At 36.5% G+C, this 16,937-nt stretch overlaps 1 protein-coding gene across 1 annotated transcript in view; it reads left to right on the top strand.

Annotated features, from left to right (window-relative positions):
- Positions 1-250: 250 nt before the first annotated feature.
- RASSF9 (Ras association domain family member 9) overlaps positions 251-16,937 on the top strand; it is a 36,120-nt gene continuing 19,433 nt past the window's right edge. The window contains exon 1 of the mRNA XM_026667678.2: positions 251-517. Coding sequence (XP_026523463.1) covers positions 471-517 — 47 coding nt within the window. The 5' untranslated portion in view covers positions 251-470. The remainder of the gene's footprint in view (positions 518-16,937) is intronic.

The raw sequence follows: 16,937 nt of genomic DNA, 5'->3' as shown, positions 1-16,937 counted from the left end.
ACAAAGTCATCCTTGGCTTAGAAGGGGGAAAGCGGCAGGGTCCGTCCACTGGTTAAGTTTGCCATGACCTCGCTGTGCATTTTCAGAGAAGTTCTTTCCTGCCCACTGCCAGTCTTGAGTCTTCGCCAAGCTATGGGTGTTTCATTAGTGAAGTCAGAAAGAGCATCTAATTAGGGTCCCCCCCCCCCACTTCTTCCCTCCCCTCCCTTTGTTCTTGTTGTCATTCCCTTCTCCCTATCCTAAATGCCTCCTTCCAGCTCGCAACTGGGCAGGGCTCCAAAAGAGCACCAGCAACAACAAGAGGCAGGAGTTCAAAGTTAGCAACGGATTGCACAACTTCTACGCCGGGTGACTATTAACAAGCTGGAACGGCGGCTGCGGTAGCAGCAGCAGCAACAGAAAGCGCTCAGGGAAACGGCTTATCCACTGTCCCCGAGTTTGATGTTCTCCTGCTGCTTTTGGGGCTCACCATGTCTCCCTTTGGAAGGAATCTCTTAAAAACCCGCCACAAAAACAGGTAAGGCGAGGAGTGAAACTCATCTCTGGGTCCGAGTGCGTGGGTTTGTTTCCGTCGGAGGACCTGCTCGTCTCTTTTTCAGCCAAATGTCAGCTTGTCCCAGTTTTATCCCAGATCTCCGCGTACTCCAAAGATTAACATACGTTTTTGGAAACAGATGCCTCTGAGGTGATTGTGATGGGAGGGGATGTATACCTTCCGCTACCCACTTTACCTCTGCTCCGCCATTGCCTGGTAGAAGTGAGTCTCTCCCAAAGGAATTTAAAAACTTTCCAAAGTTTCTCTCCTACGCCTGCTCTTTTCAAAAGGGAAATAAAAGAAAAAAAGAAAAAGAGCAGAATATAAAATCGGTCTGTGTACCTAGCAGCACAATCGCCTTATTAACCTAGCCTGCGAATTGAGCCTTGGAAGAGATGATTACTTCTAAAATGTCGTCCTGGATGAATGGATGATTGCAGAATATCCCAGGTTGGAACGAAAGTTCACAACAAACGTCAAAGCGCTGTTATTTTAAAGTGGGGCGGGGAGGGGAATGGGGTGACTGTTGGTCCCGCTGCAAACGGCGAAGACGCGTACCATTAGGATTTAAAAAAGAAAAACTTGCTGGCTACCAAACTTTTTTCAAAGTTTGCCTGAGCGCTCCCGGAAGGAGGAGTCGTTTTCCAAAGAGCAGTTAAAGTTTAAGATGTCTGGAGTGTATGACATTGGGATGATATATGGGAAAGGGGAACCAAAGAGATACTAGTCCCCTCATATTTCAGGGGGCTTCTGTTAGTTTTTCTCTGCCTCCCTCCCCCCGTCTTCCCATGTGCTTCTTTCTACCCGACCCCCCAAAAAAACCCCAAAATTGCATGCTCTGGAATTTTGTTATTATTTTTAGCTGCTGGTGTGCTTTATATCTAGTGGTGTGTTGGAAGGAATACCATCCTGTGCAATTGATGTGAGAGTGATTCAACCCTAACCTTGACAAAAGGGGAGGGCAAGGTTAATGTGTTAACTTAGTCTGTCTTCTGGTTTTTGTAATCCTGATTAGAACTTTGTTTCTATTTTGATGCTGTTGAAAAGTATCCTTCATAATAAAAACTTTCCTGTTCTCCCTAATTAATGTATTCTGACCTTTCTCAGTCAGTACCTGTTTGTACCTTGACTTTTCTTCAGCATTGTGCTGGCATTCATAAATGGTAAGAAGATATTACTAGATAGGTGTATTCCAATGTTACTAAGAGCTGTAGACTAAACAATATTTTGAGATGTGTTTTCTGTTTTATTTTGAACCTTATTCTGGCCATAAGAATTGATTTAGGTTGTAATTATGTATAAATTTATACAAGCATGAATCCACATAATTGTTGTGCACATTGGAAATTACTTCCGAGTAGTAACTACAGCAGGCTCTAAAGACTTACACTTGGCTAGAATTATTTTGGATTATTTGAAATGAGACTGGGACTAATCCTAACCTTGGTTTTCCTGAGAAAGAAATTGTTTTTAAAGCTCAAAGAATCTGGCCTGCATTTAACTTATTCTCCTTGATCACATTTACTTCATTAAACCAGCACTGTAATGAAGGGCATGAAGTAGACAGAAGCATCCTTCAATGAGCCACTATACTGTAACAAATTTGGCAAGAGTTTACTCCTGCTCCAAATCTGTGCCTGGTCATTCAAGAGCTGCCAAGAGAGATAGAAAATTGATGTTTTAATGCTGGAATGGTAATGAGATCACCATTATCTTGCTTTTGCCACACTGTAACTTAATTGGCTACGAGCAGGATTTACCTATTCATTGTTGTTGGAATGTAGAGAATCACCCTGAAATAGACCTTTTGGATTTCCTGATGCATAGTTCTAGGGCTTAGACACAAGTGATGCATGGACAGTGGTACATCTGTAACATTACAGATGTTTTTTGGAAACTGAGAATCCTATGAGTCATGTATCTAAGAGCGGGGAGCTCAGCAAACTTTCATGAATTCAGAATAACGCTCGTGAAACCGTCTTAAACATAAATTTGAAATACTATATCAATTATTGACATATCAATATATCAAATTTAAAAAACTATAGCAAGAAATGCATTAACCAAATCATTATGATTCTTGTTTATAAATCATCTTACAGGTTGGTGTATAAATTCTTTTTTTACCAGATGCCTCAAGTGAAGTCAAAGCATCTATACATTCTAATTGATTTCAGTAAATATTGTTGTGTTCATTCTTCAACACATGTCTGAGATTATATCAACATAAGCAGACGCCACCTAGGTCAGTTCAGAGAGTGGTCTGCATCCATTCTGTGGGTTTCAGTACTGAATAGCCAAATGTTTCTGTGCAACCTAGAAAGGGAGCACCCTTTCCTTGTCATATATTGAATACTTGGATAACCATTTGTCTGAAGTGGTGTAGGGTTTCCTCCCTAAGCAGGGGGTTGGACTAGAAGACCTCCAAGGTCCCTTCCAACTCTGTTACTCTATTCTATTCTATTCTATTCTATTCTATTCTATTCTATTCTATTCTATTCTATTCTATTCTATTCTATTCTATTTAGTTTTATTGTATTATAATTTGCATTATATGGCTAGACTGTTATGTTTCTTTTATCTTAATAACCAGCACCTGAGGACATCTGAGGAATGAGAACTAAACACTGATCCAGCTATTTATTATTTTTTAAAAAAATGATTTTAGCAATGGTTGTCAGTCTGGTTCTAAAACAATTGTGGCTTTTCACATTTTGACTATACAATTTATAGGATACCTTAGCATTCTTTAGATAGTTTGTGAAGATATGAAGGTGTGAATGGAGATACTTTTGGAAAGCAACATTATCACTTACTTGTTTTCTGGTTAAGTGGTAATGTGGCTTTCCAAAAAAATCCCCAATCATGCTGTCATTTCTTCACAAACTATCTGAAGAATGTTAAGGTATTCCATAAATTGTGTAGTGAAAACGTTGAAACAACCAATCATGATAGCTATCCATTGCATCAAACAGAATATGTTTTCCCAGTTCACTTTCTCCAGAAGCATGTGGCATAGCCAGCATGATCAATCTAACACGTCTTTGTACAAATATCACTTATCTTGAATGTGATACTTACTGCCTGGCTCTCTCTATGGGACATGCCATAATTTAGAGTTATTAATAGTCTTCTTTCTACTGGACTAATTTATTAAGAGGGTTGGATTTTTGAGAAGGATGCCTTACATGAGAGACTTGAAGTAGAAAATTATCCTTATCTGACTCTCAATGCTACAACAGTAAAGCTTTTTTTCAGATAAAGGAAGCAAATCATGTAGGAGATGAAATGTAATACGAGCAATCAACTATAGTTTGTTGTGTTTGTTTTCAACAGCACTTGAAAAAGAGATAAGTTGAAAACAAACATGAAATATATGACTTGTCTTAGCATGAATGCCATATTACTCCCTCTATTAGCATACTGAGCCACTGAATTCTGACATACATGTAAATTATAGGAGGCCAGGTCAAAAAATAGTTAAGTTTGAACATGCATATCATGGAAACACATGATGTGCAGAAATAAATCAACTTCTCATTTCCTGCTAAAACCCAAAGGAACAATCCTTCTGATGCTGCCAAATGAACGGCTGTACTTGCTCATAGCCATTGAATACTGAATGCCTGTGGTGGAAAAGAATTAAAAAAATGCTGAAGTGGGGTGGGACCCAGAATGAAACAGGATCTCAGAATGGAGCATGACTGACGGACTAGCATACTGAATTGGAACAGTCCAATGGAGGCGGGGAATGAGTCTGCTTCTTGCTTATTAATATGCAAATCCAAGTATTAGAGCTGGGCTGAGAGGTACCAGGAAAAACCATCTCCAAGTAGAGAGGTAGAGCAGACAGAGAGTTTTGCTCTCTTCTCTTACACACTGTATTTAATGTAAAAATGGCACTCAAAGAAATGAGCAATTTAAAAAAAACATTTTCCCATTAGTTAAATCTTAGTATGACTGATTTCTGAGGATGAGACTGGCAAGCATTCTTAGTAATATATGGAAGTGAACTAATTTAACCTTCAGGAAGATATTTTGCTGTATTATCTACTATTTGAAGAAGATAGGAGATGATTTCATTCCAGTAGAGAAAATTACATGGACTTGTGAATAAGCTTACGTAATTCAGAGAAAGAGTAAGAATCATCTTAATGATTTGTGAATAAAATACTTATATATAAATGAATTGAACTGTGAATTTATTTTCTTATATCTGTGGTACCAAAAGTAGGCCCTAAATGAAAATGCTTCTTATTGAGAACAGATAGAAAAAGCAGGACATGAAAATGTTTACAGCTTTTACAGGCAATATAGTCAGAAATAAATACTTAACAACAACAAAAAAGGCTGATCACAAATGGAATTGACTCATTTGAAAGTTTTAAATGAGGAAGCAGTAAACATGTCTTCTATAGAGAAACATGAATGTTTCTCTTGGAAGTGTAAGATAAGTCAACAATGGCTCTTTTATTTCAAAATGCCATACTCTCTAAAATTGGAGATCACTGAAACCCTAGGCAGAATTCACTAGGTCCGATTGTTCATAAAACAAATTACATTAATTCATTTGTGAATAATGTAACCCAAATGAATGTATTTCCATAAAAAAAAAGCAAATAGTGCATTTCTGGGGATACTTACAGAACAAAGATCCAAAGAGTGTTGTTGTTTTTGTTATTAACTCTTTAAAGTTATGTATTGTGGAAACTAACAGATCAAGAAAGTTTTATTTTTAAAGGTTATGTGTTAGAAAGGCCTGTGAACAGTTAAACTACTATAGATTTTTTAAAAGATTGATAAACTAACTGGAACACTATGTTATGAATGCAATCAGTAAAGCAAGATAAATTTTATTGAATCACACATTCTTTGTTTTTCATCAAAGGGAAGTCATATCTTTCTTTACAAATTATGTGCAAAAGAGCTCAAGAACAGCTACTAATATACTTCTGTCCTTCATATGTTCCCATCTGACCATTATCAGTACAATATATATTAAATTGTAGAAATCAGTGTAGATGCCTTAAATTGTCACAATGACCTGGAAAAATAGGCCAGTTCATTACTCCTGTTTTCTTCTGTGTGGTCTTAATGAACACATCAAGGTCTACTTGCTTCATATTCTTTAGCATCTGATAAATGGACTGTAGGCCCTGAGATATTTCATTCTGAATTTAAACTATTCGTCTATAAGAGCTACAAAATTTACGATCTAGTGCATTGGATCATAATAATAAGATTGTAAATTACATATAGTTGGATTGTAAATCCATTGTTAAAACAAACCAGACCAACTAAGAATCAAAATCCTTCTAGATGATATGCCAAAGAATGATTAACTCTACAGTACTTGAGTAGATCATCCATATAATAAAAATAGCCTAAACTTCCATATTAGGAGGAAATAATAGCTATCCTTGGCTAATGGCTGTAATTGATCCCAGAATTATGGTTGTAACTCATTCTGGTAGTTAAGTGGGTACCCATATGACTGCATCCAATTTTACAACTTATTTTGTGGTGGTTGTTAAGCGAACACAATGGTCATTCAGCCAACATGGTGGTCATTAAGCAAATCTGTCTTGTCCAATTGATTTTTTTGTTATTGTTGGAAACTGTAAGTAAATGCTGAAAACCAGCAAAAATGTCAAAACTCATGGTCACATGACTGCAGGTAACTGTAAATGAATAAAGGTGAGCCAGGTGCCAAGTACCCAATATGGTATTGCATGACCATGGAGGGAGGTGTGACCCTTGAAACTTTAAAATCAGGTTGTAAGCACCTTTGGGGGAGTGTGTCATAACTTTGAATGGTCACTAAGAGGCCATTTACGAGGTATGTGAGAAACACCTTTGTGTGTGTGTTTCTCTGTACTATAGGGTGAATATTGAAAAACTGAATCAGTAGCAAAGTATACTTCTGCATGAATCTGTTCTAGTTTTTAAACATGGGAGCACAGATTAAAAGACAGCAGCTCCTTTAAGCATTAGGCATTAAGTAGCTAAATATATTCAGAAAATTATTATTTACTTACATCAGGGGACAAAAGTTCCTCGAACACATAAGAATAATAAATACTTAAAGGTATATTTTACAGACATTATCTTAACCATCATAATATGCAAACACTGTAATTACAAACATAATGCAAACATCAATTCCCACTGCTTCCTTATGAATTAGAGAGGCAACCATCAATTAATCTCAGGTTATCTTTTAAGGCTGTTTCATGTAGATAGAACACCAAGGGTGGAATTCTGTATTCATTGGCCATATATTATTTTACCAGATTTATGAAAATGTTTAAGAAATAGTTGGAAGCCAAAGTGTTGAACAAAGTTATGTACAGGGTGGGCTGCTGGGAGTTTGCAGGGGTTTGGAGAACCCCTAGCTAAGATTCTGGGCAGTTTGGAGAACCCCCAAATTCCACTCCTGGCTCGCCCCACCCACCCAGCTCCACCTCTCCCAGGAGTCCTGACACAGTCCTTTTGAATGTGGGTAAGTGCAGGGTGTGCATGGAGGCTCGAGGGTGAAAAACAGGCCTCCCAGAAGTTCGGGAAGGCCAGAAACAGCTTTCAGAGAACCTCCGAAGTCCAGGGAAGCCGTTTTCACCCTCCTGGAGGTTCAAGGAAAACCTCCAGAGCTCAGGGAGGGCAAAAAATGCTCCCCCCCCCACCATGGTGCAGGAGGCTGACTAGGCTATGCCTACCATGGCCACACCCACTCAGCAACTGGGCAGAGAACCCTTTGCTAAAATTTTTGAAGCCCACCCCTGGTTATTTACCAGTGAACAGCCATAGAAATGGGAATTATAAATAAGGACAAGTCAGTACATTCTATTCAACTAGGATTCAAATTTAGATTCAAAGTTTCCTGGTTCACAGTGTTTTGTTGTTAGATAAACTATCTTAGATGCAGACTGCATTTCCAGTCTAAGAGTCTAATTATGGTATCAGAATAAATATTTAAGACATTACTCTCATTCTTGAAAAACAAATTAAATTTAATTGAATGTTTCATTGAGGATAACTGATGTGGTGCAGAGATACATCATGGAGGAGATATGTAAAGAGCTGGGTTTTTAAATAATCAAACAGCCATTTACAGCACTTGATAAATTGACTTGTACTAAAACTTCCAGAGTTTGCCATGTAGGGCAATTGTTTCCAGCTCATATATTATAAAGGTTGGATACAGGGAGACAGACAAGATCTTCGGTGATGCAGTGGTTAGAATGCAGTTCTGTGGGGTATTTCTGTTGCCTGCAATTTGGCAGTTCGAATTAAGGCTCAAGGTTGACTCAGCCTTCCATCCTTCCGAGGTTGGTAAAAAGAGGACTAAGATTGTTGAGGCATTGGCAATATGCTGACTCTGTAAACCGCTTAGAGAGGACTGTAAAGCACTGTGAAGTGGTATATATAAGTCTAAGCACTATTGTTATTGCAATTCCGTAAATATAGTTCATTCTGAAAAAAGTTACATCTTTAATTCAAAGAGATCCTCAGGAGATAATGGGGAGATATAAACACCTGACCGCTTTTATACCTTGACAAAGAACTTTGATTTTGTTAATTTTTATGACTTTGTTCTCATGACCTTATAGCAAAGAAACAGGAATTGACTCTTAATGGTTACAAGTTATGTAGGAGATAACCAGGCTGAGCCTGAGGGAAAGGTCGAGGATGTCATACCCACAAGAGATCTAAATCCAGCTCACCTTGAATCCCATTGACTCTTATCTACCTCCTATTTTCTTTGACCATTAGAAGTTCAAATTCTGGTAGAAAGCATATGCTTCCTGATTTTCCATGCTTGACATTATTATCAATAATATCAATTATTAATAATTATAATATCAAAGTATTATTAGTTTGCATGCACACTGAGAGCTTATGCATCTGTGTGTCTAATCACACTTGGTCAATAAAGTATTTTATATTGATCATACATTAAAATGAGTGTCTATATCTCTTTCTTTGGAATTTTCTATATTTCCTAAAAGAGTACACAACTGAGCAGGGCAAGATAAAGCAACTGCTCCTGTGTTCAGTGTATGTACCAAGAGAACAATTAGGGAGAAATGATTCAGCTTCTTCCACATCAGGTACCCAAGATACAAGAGAGGAGAATCAGAAGATTCCCAAGAAAGGGCTGCCTGCCCCCCGATTTATAGATACTTTGTGGGCTTAAAAGGAGTTGCTTGGAGAAGAGGAGAGGGACAGAACTACTTTTTGTTTTCATAGCCCATAACCTATTTTCCCTGAGAACTCAGAAGGAAAGGATGAGTCTGAAGAAGGTGATCTAATGGAATGTATGGGTGGCTTTGAGCAATAGAAGAGGTGCTGACTAGGAAACAATCAGGGGCAGGAGCCTGCAGTCACTTCATGGTCAGATAAAGAAACCAAGGAAAGACCCATCCTAATGTAGCAGTGGTCGCCAACCAGTGGGCCATGATAAAATTTTGGTGGGCCGCAGAGAAATCTCACCCCCAGAGCACCCCCAAAGCAATTAATCCAGTCTGCGCAGAAACACAAGGCTGCACTGCCCACATGGCCCGCAGGAACTCTCACCGCCCACTCACTCCTTACCCATTTGCCTGCTAAATTACTATTTTTCCTTTTTCCGACCATCATCTGTTCTGCTGTGCTGGGAGATTTAGATTAGCTAGAAAGTAGGAAATGGTTGGATTTCTTGCTTTCTAGCTAATCTATAGACTTCGGCTCTGCTTTTAAGCACAGCCAAACCTCCCTTAGGACTGAAGGTTATTCAGTGCAGATTCACGGCAAGCAAATTTGAGAGACTGAGCTAGCCGATGGCAGATAGATAGATCACTGAATGATTCTGTGAGCAACTCAATCTGCCTGCCTGCTTTGCCTGATTTTGGGTAAAAGTTGCTCTTTTTTAATAAAAAATTCAATATTTACATACATGGTGTGTTGTGAGTTAATTTTGTGAGTTTGCTTGCTAGCAAATTTTATGAGTTTGCTTGCAAGCAAATTTTATGTGACAGACTGAGCTAGCCAATGGCAGATAGATAGATCTCTGAATGAATCTGTGATTCTGTGAGCAACTCAATCTGCCTGCCTGCTTTGCCTGATTTTGGGTAAAAGTTGCTCATTTTTAAATAAAAAAATATTTATATAAATATTTATAATATTTACATACAAGCCATGCCCAGCCAGTCACATGACCAAGCCACACCCACAAATTAGGCCACACCCACAGAACCGGTTAGTGGTCCCTGGGATTTAAAATTATGAGTTTGGTGGTCTCTGAGGTCCAAAAGGTTGACGACCCCTGTAATGGAGCAAGCAGTTAAAGGTGAAGAGTGGGAAATATGTATTTTCAGTAGTGTGTACAATAAAGCTAATGTAGCTTTACAATAAAGTAGATTTAGCTCAACTAGTTGTGTTTTATACCAGATATAAAAGGAAGGCGACAAAGGGACAGCAGCTGGGTAATCCAGGGTAAAAAAGAAATCTCAGCTGAAGTGGGCATTGATCCAATTCTGTGCTCAACCAAAACTGGTTGGAGGGACTGCATGGGGATTTACTTTGTACTGACTTATGAGCTTTGGGTTTTCTCTTGCAGTACCCCAGTTACTTTGTAGTCTTCTAGCTTTGAATTTTGTATCTTTGTGATCTTGGGGACTTGATAGGTTCTTGTATCAGGCCTAATTGTTTGTGGTTCCTGGAAGAGCTAAGACGCCTTTAGCACTGTTGCCTTAGAGGGGCTTAGGTTAAAGGATGGAGGACTTATCCAGAGTGTTATGATTAGGTTCAGGAACTATTTTTATATTGAGGAAAGTTTAAAAGTTGATAAACTTAGTAAATGACATTTTCCTTTCAAGAACAGTACTGAGACATTTTTGTTACTGTGATTTTGTAACTATACCTGTATAACCCAGAATTTTATGAACAATGTATAATTTCCTTAAAGCTTTCACATATTCACTGTAATAGCAGCAAACAATAATAGCTGTCAATGCTATTACCTGTTTTATTATTTCTACAACTTACTTCCACAATTTGCAAATTGTCCAACTCCCAGAGATTCCAAATAGTTTACAATTTAAAAAGTAAGAAAAATTATGAAACACACAAACTGTAAAATCAAAGGTAAGTCAAACATTCATATAATAAGCAAAATGCCCACCTGATACAGGTTCAACTCCCACCCTGTCTCAAAGCCTGGGAATGTAGCCAGGCTTTTAATATCTTCCTAAACCTTATTAAGGTGTGGGCCATAGATCTCTTTATGTTATGTTCTGTTGCTTTCAAATATTTTTCTTACTTGTACAAAGCTTAGAAGATGTATAAATGGGATGGTTTACAAATAAATAACAAAAAGCATGAAGGAATAGGGTTTGTCATCAAGTTTATTAAGTGCATATAAAGTTTATTAAGCCATTATATGAGTTTTACATAAAGCAAAATGTAAAACAGACAAATTAAACTTCAAAGTGTTAATACAGAAGATTTGCCATGTTAAATAAATGCATGACTGAATGTCAGATATAAAGAGAACTGGGAAACATGACAAAAGGTAATATATAAATCTAATTAACAAATTCATCAAAAATGGTCTGGTAGCAAACGTATCACTTTCTCTGCATAAGAAAGATAGAAGGATCTTTTCCCACACACATGGATATAAGGAATAAGGAAATTTTCTGAAAGATCTTCAGTATGCGATTGTGTCTGTGTAGACAGTTTTGCACTAATGGAATTGGTTCACTTGATATGCTCATATCATTCATAATTTGTGGAATATTAGAGCTGTGCTTTACCTCTTGCTATCTTTGTTCCATTTTGCTGATATTGCCAAAGCCAAGAACTTTTCCAGTTATGTTAACCGTATGCAGTTATCCTGTGATAGTTCAAGTGAGATAAATTCAGATTTGCTTACCACAAATTAGACTGAATTATTTATTGCTTTACTGGTATTTGTGTGTGCTTAATTAGATGCCAACTATATTAAGTTGAACAGCAATCCCTTAACTGCCTGTGAGCACTAAGAAGTTATTTTTTTCCCATAGTTGTAGAGAAGGTAAGTGATGTATATGTTAAAAAGTACTTGGCTGGTGTCTGATTCACACTTACTTGTGCTGTCAGATGTTTCTTGTATACTTTAAAATTCATAGACAGGCTTTAAAGTTGTATATAAAAAAGAAGTTGTCGGCCTTGGACATTTTCCCACAAATCAACATGGTAGAAAGTTTTTTTAAAAAGACAATTCATATAGCATTTCAAACAAGAGATTGTGAAAATAAATTTTCTGTTAATTATTGTTTATTATTACGTTTCTTGATGGCAAACCACACCTCTTTTTCTCCTATGCTTATGATAATTACACATTAGGAAATTTCTACAAGGATGAAAAACAGTTTCCCAACCAATCTTTTTTTTTTTAATCATCACTATAAGACTGTTGAAAGGTAACACAATTCCTCTTTGACATCATTACTGAAATGTTAAAAATGCATCTTCCAACTCAGTAGGATTTAATTTCAAGCAAATCTGAATGAAATACAGTAGCTACTCTGAGGTTACCTTGATGAAAAAAACTAAAAGTAGATTACAGGATAGTTGCCAAAAAAAAAAAAAAAACTTAGAAAGAATGTAAGACTTGGGGGGGGGGGAGAAACTGAGTCAAAGTAGTAAGATGCCTTGAGATATGGAAAAAAAACAAAACCATCCACAAAGTAGTGTATGTTATAGTGCCTAAAATAATTTGAGTTTTTGGAGACAGATTTTGGAGACAGTTTTCATCTCAGCAGATCCTAGTCTGGAAGTCTTAACATAATAACTGGTTAGGCCTAATTGCCAAGTGCTGCCACACAGATTTTACAGATGTAAAATAGCCATCCCCTGATGTTTAATGATTCACTGGGTGTGAAAAGAAGTTACACATGATTGCTGGTAATGATTTCAGCAGGACTGATAATTTAGGACCCAATCTAAAAACCTTCAATGCAAGTATGTCTTCATTACAATTGTTAGAAAGGGTATGTCAATGAATATCCAAATAACTCAGGGTGGCAAGCATATCTAATATTCCTTTCTCCTCCTATTTTCCTCACAACAATCCTGTGAGATGAGTTGGACTGAGAGAAAGTGACTTGTCCAAAGTCACCCAGCTGGCTTTTGTGCATAATCCGGTAATAGAAGAGTCTTCTGGCTTCTAGGACAGGACCTTAATCGATTACACCAAACTGGCTGTCCAATTTGCTGGCTCTCCACCTTTTAAGGAGACTTGCTAAAAAGAAGCTTCATAAGACAGGATTTTGGGGTATGTGAGTGAGCTAGAACAGTTTCGGATGTTCTTCACTAATCAGTAATTCAATAAAAAGAAAAGATATCTCTAGCTCTATATTGCCATTTGATGGGTAGCATTAGGAACTGCATAAAAGGAGGTACTTGTTTTCAGATGGCTGCAAACAATCCTCAGGTCGACATTTCCTATGTTTCCAGCTGTGGTATTTTTGTCAGCTGTTCTCTTCTATTATTATGTTAATATTCTGGATTTTATTTCATTATTTATGCACACTGTATATGTTAATCAACTCTTCCACAGAAAGTTTGTGTCATGTCTAACCACCATTTTTGTGATTAGAATCTGAAGCTGCAATTGCATTTGGTTGAATCAAGAGTTTCTGGTGGTTGCAAATTTACAGTTTACTCTAATTAAAACCAAAGAGCAATCATATTAAGTACTTAACAAGGTCTGCATACTTAACCATTCTGCACAGCAGGTATGTAACTAAAGAACATAATGGCATAAAAAAATTAAGAGTGTAGGTGTAAGAGCTCCAGTAGCAAGAATGGACTCTTTGTGCTTTATTACAGCATAAACTAAATCTGGAGCTAAATCTGATTCATGAGATGCATGGAATATTATCTTAACAACAGATATATCCATTTGTAGGAAAAGTGGAAATAAAATGAAATGTAGGAGGTGGGTCATAATGAATATACAGACAATTATATTCAAAAAATAGCTGTGAGGTTTGATACCGATAGTTTTGTACTGATGAATTGATGAATGCATATAGTGAGCATATAACGTGAAATAAAATAAAGCTTTTCCTTCAAGTACTGTACTGTCACTTTTTAACTTTATAGCTGATTTATAACAATCAGCTTTAAGCCTTTAATCCATAGACAAAGACTTGCAATGGGATCAATGTAGGAAACTGCACAGAAATGGAGGAAAGCTGCTGTTTTCAAGTAAAACAGCAGATCGGTCCAAATAGTGTTTCAGATATTCCTATTTGTGATGTTCCTTAAGCCCTTTTAAGATCTCATCAGATTCTTTTAAAGTGAACATTGCCCCAGCCATATTCAGTTTTATAAATATTAGTGTTTGCACCAATTGGTGGCATAAAAGACTTGGCTGTTCTCTCAGGAAGCTATGATAGTTGATGCTCCCTCCACCACATATCAGTTGTTGGTAGGATGCCAACTTGTTCTTTTTCTTTATCCAATTCTTTGTTCTTTATTATATTGTTTTTTATATTGTTTACTGTATTGTAAGCCATGTAGAGCAATTGGACTGATGCAACATCAATTCAATATTTTTTTTAAAAAAAACAAGTTTTATTTTCAAGACAAACAATACATAGATACACATAAAACAAAACATAAAAGCATAAAAAATCTCTTATCTGAAAGTTGCTTAGTCCCGGGTTAAAACTCTTGGTACAGACACAAATTCAAATTCATATTCATTTTACATACCATTTCATATCTTATTAACATTTTCAGTTTTCTATATGTCTTCTCCTCTCCTTTAAATTTTCTCAATTTTATTTTATTTTATTTATCTCCTCTCAATTCATATCATAATATTTATTATTCTTTGTCTGTTCTATTCCAGCCAGCCCTTTATTTTCCTTCTTTAAAAAAAAAAAAAAAAAACTTCTCCTGTACACTATATGGAGTATGATGCCTTTATCTCTTTCCCCTACATTTATAATACAATATAAAACACATGACATATATTGGGATTCTGTCTGGTACATTCTAAAATTATACTATATTATCAAAAATGATACAAATCTATTCATTAGTATTAATATTCATTCATATCTTAAACATTTAACTCATTACTTTTCAATTAAATAACATACTTTTATGGGAGCCCTATTTTCCATAGTTATATATTATATCCCTCATCATATATTATAGCTCATTATTTCATTAAAAAGTACCTCCTTCTTCTACTTCAATTCTCATTTCACAAGAAATTTCGCTAGTATACCATATTCTAATCATTAATATTAACAATCATTTATATCTTAAACATTTTATCCATTTCAATTAAATATCATGCCTTTGTGGAAACACTTATGCTTTTCAAAGATTATTACCCCCCCCCCCCCACATCACAATCTTGAATCATATTTCATTACAGTACTCCCTTTTCTTAACCAAAATTTCACTAATTTATGTTAAATATTTTATCACATTTTAGGTTACATATTGTTTCTAATTTTCTTGTTTACTTCTAAATACAAGTATAAAAATGCAGTCTTATGTACCTTTCTAGAATTCCTTTAACCATAAAGCTTATCCATTATCTCTAAAAAAAAATTGCTTCTTAACATCTTGCTCCCCACCATTAGGACTTCTCATCCCTTCCTTTCTTTCTTGTTTCTTCTTCTCCTTGTCCTCTTTAACCCCTTGTATCTCCACCTCCCTTTTATTCTGCTTTCCCCCTTTCTGTTGTTTCTTAACATAATGTCCCCTTTTCACCTTATTCTTCTCTTTTTGGGCTATTTTTCCAGATCTTAAAGACCTTTTCCCCTTTTTCTCTTGCTTTTTCTCTTCTCCAGTCAAAGTCATTTGTTCATCAAAGATGGCTTCTCCTTCTTCTTTGTCCCCATCATCCTCATTCTGCTTCACATAAGTATAAACCGCCATTTCTAAGTATTGAAAAATAGTGCCAAGACCATCTTCCCCTCCTTGTTTTTCTCTTTCAAATTTTTGATATATAAGTTCCAATTCATCCATAGATGATGCCATTGTGTAGAGAAAAAGTTTTTCCAAACAACCACCCAGATGATTTAATCAGAAGTAATTTCCAAAGGTTCCAAAGTCACCAAACAATCCAAACAGACTATTTCTTTTAGATACCTTCTTCTTCTTCACTTTCTCTTTCTGGGGTTAAAGTAATCACAAATCCTTTTCAAATATATTTTTGGAAGTTTTTAAACTCTTTGTAATTCTAGGCAATCTTCTCCTTATTTTCAAATTTTGCTCTAATTTTTTTTTCACTCTCCCTTCCCACTCACAGCCAAAAAGGTGTTTTTTTTTTCCGCTGTTACTTTAGGAAGGAGAGTAAAACAAAGAAAAACTTTCCCTTTAGAATATTCGCAGCTTAAAACTCTCACAGGGAACAATATATACTTAGCAGCCTTCAAGATTCCAGGTCACTTTCTCCCATCTTGTCCCGCTTAGAATCAACTTTCACTTTTCTTTCAGCTTCCTCCCTCCTGCACCTGCTTGTCCGGCTGCAGCTTTCTTCGTGGCGGCCATTGCTGACCGCCGTTCCTCCGCCTCGGGAAAAGGGGGTTTAGCCAGCTGGGACGGGGGGTTGCGACACCCCCAAACCCCTTGCCGGATCCCCCCTGTCTTCAGCTGCCTCTGCGGGGCAGCTATATCGCCAAGATCCAAATGGATCGGGGGAACCTTGGCGGTGAACGCAGCAGGGATCGCGCGGTCGCAAATCCCTGCCGCCGCCGAAAGGTTGCAAACTGGAAGTCTCCAATTCAATATTCTTTTAAGTATCAGTTTGAATACATATTGAAGGAAAACTTCAGTATTCATATATGTGCCAAAATGAAAATATGTCACATTAACCAAAAAGATTTAATTGTACCTTGGAAACGATACAGACTCTTGTGGCATCTTTAAAATGGGACAGTCAAAAATTAATAACAGAGTATTAAAGCCCTTTGAGTTAGTGTTTTAAATAATTTTAAAGATATTCTCAATTATTTTATTGTGCTGTGAAAATCAGTTCAGAAAACTAAGTCTAACTTCCACCAAATGCCGTCTTCTTCACAACCTGGACTTTTAAGATTCCTTACTTAAGTCTTAGCTAATAACTCAGTAACCTACTAAGGATGGATTACAACCAGTACATTTCAATAACTTAAGTTGAATGTATTAACATGCAAATTTCTATGTTGATCTTTCTTCCCAATTTAAAATTGATATGGAAAATGGACAAAATTAATCAATAAAGTTAAAATGTGGGATGTAGCAAAAGTGAAATGGCACTAATATTCACAAACAAATATTGATATTTGCTTTCTGGATACTATTGCCATTTGTAATGGAATGGCTTATTCAATTTCTTATCAATAGCTATAGAAAGAAAGAATCATGATTG

This window comes from Notechis scutatus, chromosome 6 (genome assembly GCF_049901735.1).
Source record: "Notechis scutatus isolate UNSWTSFEM ecotype Mainland chromosome 6, rNotScu1.2, whole genome shotgun sequence".
Classification (NCBI taxonomy): Eukaryota; Metazoa; Chordata; class Lepidosauria; order Squamata; family Elapidae; genus Notechis; species Notechis scutatus.
This window is presented reverse-complemented; position numbering and strand designations above follow the sequence as displayed.